The 12,405-nt window shown below is 42.6% G+C and overlaps 1 protein-coding gene and 1 long non-coding RNA gene across 9 annotated transcripts in view; one reads left to right on the top strand and one right to left on the bottom strand.

The window, feature by feature from the left end:
• The window catches only part of LOC140731183 (LIM/homeobox protein LMX-1.2), a 256,812-nt gene that overhangs the window by 240,483 nt on the left and 3,924 nt on the right, over positions 1–12,405 (bottom strand). For 2 of the 6 annotated variants that reach the window (XM_073052629.1, XM_073052630.1), the window contains exons 2-3: positions 8,645–8,764; positions 8,023–8,209 (exon numbers count right to left, since the gene is read on the bottom strand). The exons of 1 other annotated variant lie outside the window; for it this stretch is intronic. In XM_073052629.1, coding sequence (XP_072908730.1) covers positions 8,023–8,209; positions 8,645–8,714 — 257 coding nt within the window. In that variant the 5' untranslated portion in view covers positions 8,715–8,764. Of the gene's footprint in view, positions 1–8,022; positions 8,210–8,644; positions 8,846–9,117; positions 9,284–12,405 lie in introns of those variants that run through there. 3 more of the 6 variants (XM_073052626.1, XM_073052627.1, XM_073052628.1) reach the window with 2 other exon arrangements.
• The window catches only part of LOC140731185 (uncharacterized), a 118,563-nt gene continuing 115,597 nt past the window's right edge, over positions 9,440–12,405 (top strand). For all 3 annotated transcript variants that reach the window (XR_012099742.1, XR_012099740.1, XR_012099741.1), the window contains exons 1-2: positions 9,440–9,544; positions 9,816–9,873. This is a non-coding gene — a long non-coding RNA (uncharacterized lncRNA). The remainder of the gene's footprint in view (positions 9,545–9,815; positions 9,874–12,405) is intronic.

Here is a 12,405-nt window from a genome sequence, read left to right as displayed (position 1 = left end):
TTCCATCATTCAATATGATCACGGCTGACCAGAATCAGAATCATAAACACGAGAGATTCTGCAGAATCCAGGGTAACATACAAGAGATTCTGCTAAAATTCAGCAGGTTAGGACCGATGTAGTACCTTGGCATGAAACATCGCCTGTCCATTCCCCTCCATAGATGCTGTCTGACCTGCTGAGTTCCTCCAGCATTTTGTGTGTGTTTCTCAGAATGAGAACATTTTCACTCATATATGTTGAAATATGTTCTTTTGCAGCAGGACAGTGCAATACCTAAAATATACTATAGAGATAGATATAACATATGCACACAAAAAGAATGTAGAAGTATTGAAGTAGTGTAGGCACAATATAACAGTCCACAGAGTTTTGAAACAACCTCAAGTTTGCCAGTAGGAGAAACTCTGGAATTCAGGGAGGAAAGAGTAAATCCATTTGTAGAAGTTGACAATTTCTCATTTTCTGCAACAAACTCCCCGAGTGTTTTCCAGTTTAGGAGTTAGTCAGCGTGGGAGCTATAATAAGCAGGCGGTGCCTCCACTAGGGAGTGTCACACCCCTCACCTCCAGAATCACGTCTAGACCTGACTCCACAACCCTGTAGCGGCAATGGATTGAAGTGAGGTGGAATTGGCAAGGTCACACAGGAAGCTATAATACGAGCTGCCCGACGCGCTGGGATCAGATTCGGAAGGACCTGAATCAGAATCAGGTTTAATATCACTGACATATGCTGTGAAATTTGTTATTTTATGGCAGCAGTACAATGTAATACATAAAATAACAATTATAATCAGAAATACTGCATATATGTGTGTGTATGTAATACAGTATTTTAGATACAGTATATATATGCATGTAATGCAGTATTTTATATATACACACACATATATAAATATATAGATAGATAAATTAATCAATCAATCAATCAATAATGCAAAGAAGACAGCAACAAATTGTGAGGTACATTCAGGAGTTGGTTCATTGTCCGTTCAAAATCTGATGGCAGAGGGAAAGAAGCTGTTTCTAAAACATTTAATGTGTGTCTTCAGGCTGCTGTACCTCCTCCCTGATGGCAGCAATGGGAAGAGGGCATGCCTGGGTGATGGGGAGGGGGGAGCGTCCTTAATGATGGATGCCACCTTTTTGAGGCATCACCTTTGACGCCAGGAAGGCGAGTGCCCGTGATGGACAGATGAGTTTACAACCCTCTTATAGTGAACAAGTTCTCCTTTGCTTTAACATTCCCTTGGGGTTAAGCATGACTTGCTTCTACGACAGTTCTCTGGGATCCATGATGGCCAGTTCTTAACGAGGTGAGTGCTTAAGAAAATTGAGAAATGACACACCTCTTCTGCTGCCTTCATTGAGTTTTGCGTGCACCAGGTGATCGGCCTTGAAGCTGACAGTGCAATTACCACCAATTCATTATCATTCAGCGGACTGGGAACAGACCCAATCACCACGCAGACTGGTACAGGTACCTCTTTCAGCCCTTCTCCCCAGTGTACTGGTTAGCACCACACCATTACAGCTTGGGCCACTGGAGCTCGGAGTGCAATTCCGACACCGTCTGCAGGGAGTTGGTTTGTTCTCCGTGTGAACGTGTGGAATTCCTCTGGGTGTTCAAGTCTACTCCTACATTCCAAAGACATACTGGTGAGTAGGTTAATTGGTCACTGTAGATTGTCCTATGTTAAAATAGCTGGGTTGTTGGTCAGTGTGGCTTGTTGGGCTGGAATGGCCTGTTCCGCACTGTGTCTATAAATAAATGAAGTGTTGTACCTCCCCAACATGCTTCCCACCAGAGTGGAGGTAATCTACAGAATGATTAGGAAACTGATCAAACTAAGCCAAGATTCAGTCAATGATCTGCAGTGAATTCAGCATCTGAGCACTCGATCTTCAACTGCAGCAAACAAATCTGCAGACCCCAGGTATGTACCTGTAGCGCTATGGAGATGAGCTGTGCACTTGCAAACTTCAAACACCAAGAGACTCTGCAGATGCTGGAACAACAGAGCACACACTCAAAATGCAGGAGGAACTCAGCAGGTCAGGCAGCATCTATGGAGAAGAATACACCGTCATCGTTTCAGACCGGGACCCTTCATCAGGACTAACGAAGACTCTGGGCTCAAAACGTCGACTGGTTATTCCTCTCATTAGATGCAGCCCGACCTGCTGAGTTCCTCCAGCATTTTGTATGTAGTGCTCTGGATTTCCAGCATCTGAAGAATCTCTTGTGTTATACGGGTAGACCTCCCCAATTGAACTTCATTGCAATTGATAAATCAGAAATCATCAACTTCACGGGGCTGGGTCCGCTCTTTTACCGGAGAAAGTGCCCGTTTCTTGGAGTACGAAAGAAAATTACTGTAATACACTTCTCACACGTTTAAATAGTCCGATAAGGAGACGCAGAAAAATAAACTGCGGGTTACCATGCTGAACATACCTACTTGTAAAAGTATTTCAAAACCAGTGCTCTTCCAAAGAGCTGTTGATTTATGTGGCTGCACCCCGTCTCATTAAATGTTTGTCACTGTCATTCCGTGGTGATGTTCACAGCAGGTTGCCATGTCATGTCACACCAGGTACCATGATTCAGCAGAGGTTAATAAGTATAAACCCTTTCGCTGCCGAACAGTCTGCAGATCCCGACTTCACTGCTTAACATCTAGGCCAATGTGCAGCTGACTAGTGAATTCAAATTATTTTATACCAGATCAGTGCGAGGTGGCCGGATTTCTCAACAGGTTGTCAGTTATTTATGTACCCCAAACTTTATAACGAAACACTTCCTTGACCCAGTGGTGACTGGACACAACCTTGGACCCGCAGTAGAAAGGAACCCTTCCAGAAGCGCAGAAACCTCGGCAAGATTTCTCTGTGTAAGCATTTACTGCCAGTATCCAGGGCGATGGATTTTCATGCTGTTGCTATGAAATTCACATTGTTGCCACTAACCACTTAAGGCCCCATTGGGAAGCCTAGTCAATGCCTGACAAAAGTTGATGCAAAGTAATAGTTGTTGTCTTTTGTTTGTCGCCAGGCGTCTTACAGAGTACTATTATGCCCCCGTGATTGAAGTAGCCATGTTAAACCCCTATATATAAAAAGGGTCTAAATTTTAGTGACAGGCATGAAGTGTGGTAATGCAATGGACAGCTATGTGGGGCTGAGCTTTTATGTTGTTTTATAAGTACTCTGCACCGGTTCTTTCTGGAAATCCCCCAAATTTGGTGAAACAATTTTTTTTTTCACTGAAATAAGCAGCATTCAGACACAAGTCAGAAACTTGTGCAAAAACAGATTTGAAGTCAAGCGAATGAAGCCTTTGTGTTGTGAGGGCACAGAGCTAGTCAGTGAATAAATTTATTGGAGACTTCTGATGAGAGAATTCAGACGAAGCACTCTACCACAGTCCACCTAGACAGCACCAAGCATATTTGTGCAAACAAGTGTTTGCAAATAATTGCCATTCTGAGGTAGTCCAAAATGTTAGATATTCAACCGCTCCTGGACTAGGGAAACACAAAATCAGGACAAAATGCACAGTTTTAACTGTGAGGCTTGAACTGAATTTCCTTCCACAGTACAATGCAATTAAATTTAAATTATTCACAAACTAGTGACTGCCGGATCATATTATGTCAATCAACAATCTTACCTCTAACTTCCCTTTCTGTTTCCAAATTTTCTTATGTACAGTGTATAGTATAGACACCTCAATCGTGTGCTTCTGGCCATTTCTATGATTATATTTCAACGACAGCAATTTCCCCAACCATATTGTAAAGTACTTGTTATGGTCACTTATAAATGTTTACCCTTTATTTAATACAGCTCTGCTGGTGAAGCAGGGCTTCTCAATATTGGCCACAATCTGAGAATCAAAACAACTTGTTGTTAGGTAAAACGCAGTCGCCTTATTTTGAGTTGCGGGTTTTTTTTTTTGTATGTGCCTCGTTTACAGATTACCAAGACGCAAAAACAATTCATGCCGACCGCAAGGAGGGAGACACAAAAACAAACAAAACAATAATATATGTAACCGCGCGAAGTCAGACTCGGGTTGGACTGAACTGGGAAATAGGATTTAAAACCCGCATGTCTAAACCGTCGCCCAGTACGGCGGTTTTATCATTCAAGAAACGGGCACTCGCTCTCTTTGTACTTGTAATACGTGCTAACTATCCGCAATATTATTTATTTATTCCTTTCGAACTTATTTTATTTTATGTATTTACTTGTATTTACATCTTCTGCTTATATCTAGTCCTCTCAGATTTCAGCATGTTTTCATTGATTTTGGTTATTTGCACTATTTTAAGTTTAAACGGGATCTATCTACATATATATATATATAGATCCATGGGCCTGAATGTGGATAAAAGTGACTTCACTGCTTACACATACTTACACTCACTCACACTCACACACGGAATGCCGGCTTAACATATCAACGCTCGGTTTTGAGTTCCTCAATGTTTTGCCTCCCCCCGCTCGTTGAGTGAAGCGACCATGCCGTCCGGATAAACTCCACCGTTCGCTTGGTATAACCCATCTAATTCACGGTTATTAAAAGCCACTAGCCACATAAGACATAATTTACCGAGAGTTCTCAATGTGTCGAAAACATACAGTACGGTGTTTGAACACAGAATCGCCGTCTGACCCTCAGGAATGTTCATTCAGAGGATGCCTCCAATTTTAACGATTTTGGCCAAGGGTTTGCAACTTAAAACTATTCAATTCTCAGATCCAGACAGCGACTACACTCTGAAATGCGTTGGAAATGGAAATCCCCCAGATGTTAAAGGTCTGGTTGAACCTCATTTAAAACACACTCACACACACACACAGGGTAGCAGATGACCGCCTATCCCGACCATGTTATATCAACACCGGCTGTTGTAAACCTTTCGTACATCACTCACGACCTTGAAACTTATGAAAAGTTATAACGTTATAAAAGTTGAGTCAATTTTCAAGGAAGCTGGCGGCGTTTCTGTCATTATGTGGGATAAGTCAGCGGTCTGGAATGAAATGTACTTTAATTATAGATTTTTACTGCTGTATTAATATTAGAATTGATAACTTGCCTCAAAGCAGCGCTATCAGCGTTAACAACTTGACCGTGATATTCAAAAATACTTAAAAAAGCAACTCCTGAGGCAGGTCTGAGATTTATGCCGACAAACTTCACCGCGAGAAAAAACGAAATTGGTTTCGCTTAGTTCAATTAGTTCACTCCTCTCCCCCTGCACCCTCCCTCTCCCCTTGCACACATCCTTGACCCACACATACAAACTGGCCCCCCATCCATGTCCTGCTCTAGATACCGAATGACCCCACTTACCGCCCCGCGCACCCACATACATATATACACCTTAATCTTTACACCTCCTTTATCTTTACACCTCCTTTTCACTACACTCGACTCCGATTCTCGCTGTCTTTCTACCCTCCCTTTCCCAAGGACAATCATTTTGATATAATTGAACACTAACAAAAATAAATTTCATTCGATTTTGATAGACCTCCGAAAAAAAATGTAACTATCATTACGATCGAACTTCTCTAAAATTACAATTTATTCACAACGTCAAACAGAAAGCCAATATAAAGGAAATAATTGTTTTCTAAAACGTATATTTAATAGTGTTGCAAAATAGACGAAATCGCGCACTCTGGATGTGTGAATTTCAGACCTTGTACGAAGGCCCATTTCGCTTCCTTTCATATCTCAAAAAAAAACAGTGCTGTTATCTTTCCAACACAGTTACTGCCCTTCAGTTATATGTGTTAACTAGATCTATTGATACGACATCTGCCCCTTAATGACACGCAAATGTATCGGTATTTTTTGAAGAATGTAGAAGATTCAACAAGACTTTTTTTTAAAAAAAATAGCAATGGAATAGCAATGGAAAGGACCGCTGTCGATCAAACTGACCGAACGAGCAAATCTGGAAGCTCGCGACCGGCCGGGTTTGTCCTCAAAGCCCACTCGGCGCTGCATTAATCTATGCTTCATTAGACAGAACGGCATCCAACGACTAAATTATTTCTAAGGCCCATTTCAGGATCTGACGGTGTGTTACATTACTGGCTGCAAGTTTGGGTGTAGATGTGGAATTATTTTATTTCTGAAACTCATGAAACAGAATTTAGGTGGACTGGCAGTAGTCTTACATTTTAATAATTTGTATAAGTATTTGCATATTAACGATATGCGGAAGGAGGAAAACAGATTAAGAACTAAAGAGACAGGCGGACTTAGCCGAAAGGTAGTTCTCCCAGGCCGAGGGTAACCCCAGACCAGAAACAGGGATATACATTTCGCAGGAGTAAACCCGCTCCTGACCATCTCTTGTACATTGTCACCTGACAGTCTCCAAATTACAGAGTTTACAATTCGAACCGCGCCAACGCTCTGCCACCCCGGGGCTTGTCAGAGGTAGCTGGTGAGTTGGGTGACGGTAGACTCGCGGCTGCTCGTTTTCAAACGGGCCAACTTGTCCCTGTGTTTGTCGACTCAGAGAGCTCTGTGTATGTGTGAAATTCTGCTACGGGGCTTGGCTTTTTTTGGGGGGTAAAAAAAAAATTGCTCGCCACCCATTTCTTGCACAACTTGCTCGCTTTGGGCAAGGTGATCGGATTCCCTTGCCCATAAAGAGCAGACATCCGAACTGAAAATAGAAGATAAATTGCTCTCTCAACACCTGCGACCGGCAGCAGGAACACAAGCTCCCGATTCTATCCCATTTTAATATCTCAGAGCGCCGGGCACCTTTCGTTTAATAAATCGAAGGCACCGGGGCCGTTCCCCACCCCCTTGGTTTTGTTATCTCTAATCAAGGTAAGTTTGAAGCGACCTCATTCAGAATTTGTGATCTGATATCACCTCTAAAATCCACCCCTTCCCTCGATGCTTAGATATAATTAAAATGCAACACACACGTTTCATTTGTACAGAGATTTTTTTTGTCTTTACAAGAACGACGCGTGTGCGTTACAACAATATGATCCGTGCCGCGCGCTGCGAATATGCCTGTCCGCGACTAATTCTTGTTTTAGGTGGCCAATAATGAGGTAAATCTGGGCTCTAAGGTGATCAAGGACAAAGAATCACTGGACGTACAAACCCCCACCGACCTTGGCCAATGGAGGTAATAAATACATTATTATTAATCCATTTTATAATTGTCAAATACAACTATTAAGGGATAGATTCGGCCTGGAGTAATCCATGAAAAATAGCGTGCCCAGCATTTGAGCTATAAGTGTTCCGGACAAATCCAAATCGTATTCCAAACAATCTCGATAAAACAAAACGTATCGCTCGTTACAGGTCCCGAGTCGAACCAATACAAATCGGCTTTACTAGAAGCAGTTAAAATGACAATATCACGATAACTTTGAATTTATGGAATTTATGCAAATGCAACAAGGAAACAATTCATTAGATATACAGGCCCAATTTTTTTTTGTTTTGTTTTGGTAACGATTATTTGTGATCTTCAGATTTAAATATAACACAAGCTATAATGACAGTAAACTCCGCCATGGACGGTCCCAAGCCCGGGAGCAAAAGGAGGAGGGTTGGGCATGGGGGCTAGCAACCCCATCCCGTAAAAACCCGGAGCTACAGAAACGCCAACGGAGGCACCAAAGGCCTTGTCCCTGGGAGAGGAACGATCTCCGAGGATAGGCGTCACCTAGGGAAGCAACTTGAAGGACTGGTCCAGAACAGAGGACTCCTGCGAGCTGCTCTCGGCGGCCTTTGCCCCAGTAGGGGTAATGGGCTTAAGAAGAAGAAAATGACCGTGAATGGATAGCGAAGGGTTACCATGGAAACTATATTTTCGGGGGTAAAATCGCCGCACTGTATTTCCAACAAAAAAAGTGAGGGGGGGGAATGTTATGGCGTTATATTAAACAAGGCCTTCAATCCAAACTTACTGAAGTGCGGTAGACTCGCATACTCGAGATGAAATGTGCACAGACTTACTGTTCATAGTCGGGCTTGCAGTAAAGTTTTCTGTCTCGAAAATAACAGCTCCTGGTGAGTGGTTGTTGACATACTGTACATTGCAAGCAATGTTCGTGCCAGGAAGCATCGTTCACTCGCATCAGAAAACGGTCTTCTATAGGTCGCTGACAACCATCACAAACTTCCTTATGCTTGCATTCAGAACCTGAGGACAATATTATCATTTTTAATCCTCGCCGACTGCGATTAATCTTTATAAATCGAAGCGACTATTTCTAAAGAAATCATCGATCCGAGACTCCCAACCGGGGCAACACAGAGTACTGGTTTATATACCCTCCCTAGTTTTAAAGCAAGAATCAGTTCACTGACAGCTCCACAGAACGTGTCGCGCTAAAGCGAAGCGATTCGGAAAATAACATGTCGAAGTCGTCCACCGTGGTGCTTATATTTATCAAAATCTCTTACCACAAACTCGTTCGACTGGAAATATTCTTAGAATATTCTTAGTAAATAAAATAACAATCCTCCCGGTGCCGGTGAGCCTCGCCTGTGGTAACAGTCAGCGATATGACAGCAATGACTGACTTCATATAAAATAAGAGCAAGGGAAAATAAAGTTTACAAAGTGTTTATTTACCTATAAGCATTCCCAGGGTGGTTGGACCTGAACGTAACGGGAGCTCCTCCATTTTTGTCCCGTCCAACATCTTCGGGCAGCCGGAGGTTCTCTTCAGGCGCCTAACCTGTGATTCGGGACCTGTTGTGAGAGCCATCCTTTAAGATCACTTACAGCACAGTACAAAACGGCGGCCTGGCTCGCTCCCCGGCGCTCGCAAAGTGCAACTTTTAATGCAAAGCTGTAAGTACAATCAATACTATGTCCTACAAACGTTCACATGCACAGGAGGGGAGAGGGGGGAGAGAGCGGGGAGGAGCGGGGGGGAGGGGGGAGGGGGAAGTCTTTTAACAGTATTGTGGATAATTGATAGTCAGTCAACACTTGTACCGGTTTGTTCGGGGGGGGGGGGGGGGGGAACAAGGGAACTTCTATTAAATAAACGTCTACTTATTAGCACCTTAAGGCAAGAGAGTCTGAAGACTGAAACTCACTGGGAAAAAAGTTGCAATTCAATCGACTCGTGCTATTTTGTAAGAGAGAGCGAGAGAGAGAGAGGGAGGGAGAGAGAGAGAGGGAAATTAACTAGGAGGAAATCCCAAAAGCAGGCAGTAGGTTTTCCCTGGCTGCGCGGATGTGAATGTGCCATGCAGCGTTCTCTCGAGCGAGTTGGTATTGCGCCGGAGAGGGAGGGGAGGGAGGGAGGGAGGGAGGGAAGAGGAGGAGGAGGGGTGGAAGAGGGAAAAGGGGGAGGAGGTTAGCCCCGCGCAGGGATACATACGCCCGCACGCCGGCTCTGCGCCCCATCTTGACATTTCGACGTGTCCCCGCCCGCTGTAACAGTGCGCCAATGTGATGGACCGACCATCAGTGTCACGCTGCCAGCCGATAAATAGGGCGCCCCTCTAATACGCAGACCAGGTGGGCAACATTTCACTTTTATGCCTATTACTTTATTATTATTATATTATTTAAAAATCATCATGTCTAAAAATGCGTAAAGAAACTAACAAAATATAATACGAGATTTGGTTTTATTTTTAAAAGCAAAAGGTAGCAATTGGCTGTTAAGTCACGTTAATTGTGACTTAAATGTGTGTGTGTTTTTTTTTCTGCTGCGAATCTGAACTGGCGTTAGTGACGAGTTAATCGCTTCGGAAATTCTGTGTTTTTGTTTATGTTAAAATGACAGGGAAGGAAATCGTTAAACGTGGCCAATTGCTACCCAGAGACCGCCACCGACGTGAAAGGTGAGAGTTTTCATATATTGGGAATCGGTGCGTTGGGCCGTACGGATGCGCTTTCTATCACCGGTGCCCTTCTCTCATTAGTCCGTGTATTTATTCTGCGTTCTGAAGCACAGACATCTCTAAATATTTCATTGCGGTCCATGCCACTGCTCTCCATAAAAAGCCCAATTATTTTCCCAATGTTCTGAGGAACGGTTAATATGTTAAACAATCGCATCCTGGCGCGTACAGCTCGCTGGTACAGAAATACTTGGCTCACTTGACCCAGTTTTTACTAGTCAGGGGTGTTAATTGTTATCAAAATAACGTTGTTAATGCGCATTTCAGCTCTAACGTTGCTAACGGAACCCTTTTGGTGCTGACGGATACCACGATAAATAAGGCCTTAACCTTATACCCGGCAATAACTCGTGATAAACTCGCACAGAAACCGCGCCTTGGAGATCAGGGCAAGGCGAATGGTCCTGTTATCAACACCCGGATCAGATAGCAGCTACGGTCTCCGTTTAAAATATGCATATTTACATTTCCATATCAGGGCGAGCATCATTTGTCATTTTCTGACTGCGGCGACATCCAACAATATCTCAATTATCCAGAACATGAGCTTTCTGCCCATTTACCTCAAAGTTCTACAGTTGCAGACACACTCTTAGCACGACCGACCCCTCTCTGTTAGAAAGTCACAGCGAGAAATCCGGAAAATGATAAGGCGAAAGTTAGGAACAGTGACCTAGATGATAATATTTGGGATTCCTTGTGTTTTTTTTAAAGTTTCCAGTATGTGAAGATATTTAAATTAAAATATACACATTTTATAAATCTTATATGTGCCCCGAGTAGAAACAAGTCGCCGGTGTAAAATTCAGTGACACACTCTTAATCTCGGTCCAAAACGGGTTGCTATAGATTCGCGCTTGTAATAAATAATGGTTACAATGGTGCAGAGAGTTTGTGAGATGTTGCGTGTCCCCCCCCCCCACCCCCCTCCCCCAACAAGGAAAAAAATTGCATGATGTGTTTTTTTTAACGCATTTGGCGTGTTAAAGGTATGCGTTGGCTGGGTTGAAGCGACGCATCTTCGGATGGTTATAGGTGACAACTGTTCCGCACCCACGCTTTACAATAGATCTTGTTTCGTTTAGTCCTGATGTGAGTAAAGTCAGCAGAGACTGTGGGCATGGAGTTGCTTGGGACCAGCGCAGTGGACACTTGACTTTATATAATTAAACCTTCCTGGTCTTCCGTGAAGACCAACAAAACAAAACAAAAACAAAACAAATTCAGTAATATTTTCGTGCAAATCAGACGGGAAACATCCATCTTTATCTTTGAACGCTGCAACACTGATTTTCTTTGAATGAAATTTCACATAATCGGACCTAAAGTCCACATTCCCAGAATAAGTCGAGGCCGTTAACAGGGGCATGGCTCGCAGTTATTAAATTCTAATTGGCATCCTGGGGAAATGGCCTGCCTTTTAAAGATCATAAAAACTCCACATTTATTTTAATAAATATGTATTATTTGCATTGTCCGCGGTATGAAGGCCGGTTATGGAAGGGCGATTATTACAGCTTTAAAATATTAAATGACAAATTATATTCTAACTTAATTTTTTTCTTAATTTGTTCTTCAAAATAATCATTCCCACTTTGTCAAATTTACACACCATCCATCATCTAACGATTGTTCTTAATTCTGAAATGAATGACGGTGCTTTTTTTGGCCCATGCTCCAACAAAATAGTCTCGTTATATCTGCCAGAGAACAGGGGACGTGGGAACTGGACGCATTTATCTTTCGCTTCTCAGCATCTTTGTTTTCGAAAATGTTGTTACCCATTGAAAGAAAATGGGATATATAAACCCGTTCGTGCCAGCTTTCTGTATGGCTGGCATAATTCCGCCGTTCGTTTCATTTTCCTCTCCGTAAAGTGTCCGCTGAGCTTCCAGCATCCAGGCGATTTCTCTTTCGTTGTTTCATCCACCTCAGCAATTAAGGGAAATGTTCTTCTAACACGTCGCTTATAATTCTATCGTAAAGGTAATTTAATACATTTATAAATTAGCTATCATATTCTTTACACTGGCGTTAGAAAGGTCTAAAGCCATTGCAGTAATTTACTTGGGACTACATATTTTGATATGTTTTAAGTTATAGACAGTTATTATCTTTAAACAAATTGAAACTTCGAACCACGGGCTAATAAAACAGTACCCTGGCCTCTAATCTGTTCTTGTAAATGTCGAAATTGACCGCTTCGTTCTTACATTCTTCCCAGCTAAATGACTTATATCTTGATGCTTTATTTGCTTATGCAAATTTTTAAAAATGCGCTGTTTTCTCGGGCGCCGTTATTTTGTAATGCTGGCATCCTAATGAAATCTGCAGGGCAGATTTGAGTATCCATGCCGCGGTGCTAAAGCAGCATGAGACAACCCGTATTTTCATCCCCGCGAAATTAACGCTTCTCGACATAAAAATATCATCGAAAGAGCAATTCAACGAATGGATACCCTTAATTTTAAA

This window comes from Hemitrygon akajei, chromosome 7, assembly GCF_048418815.1.
Source record: "Hemitrygon akajei chromosome 7, sHemAka1.3, whole genome shotgun sequence".
Taxonomy (NCBI): domain Eukaryota; kingdom Metazoa; phylum Chordata; class Chondrichthyes; order Myliobatiformes; family Dasyatidae; genus Hemitrygon; species Hemitrygon akajei.
The sequence above is the reverse complement of the archived record's forward strand: the minus strand, read 5'-3'. Positions and strand labels throughout refer to the sequence as shown.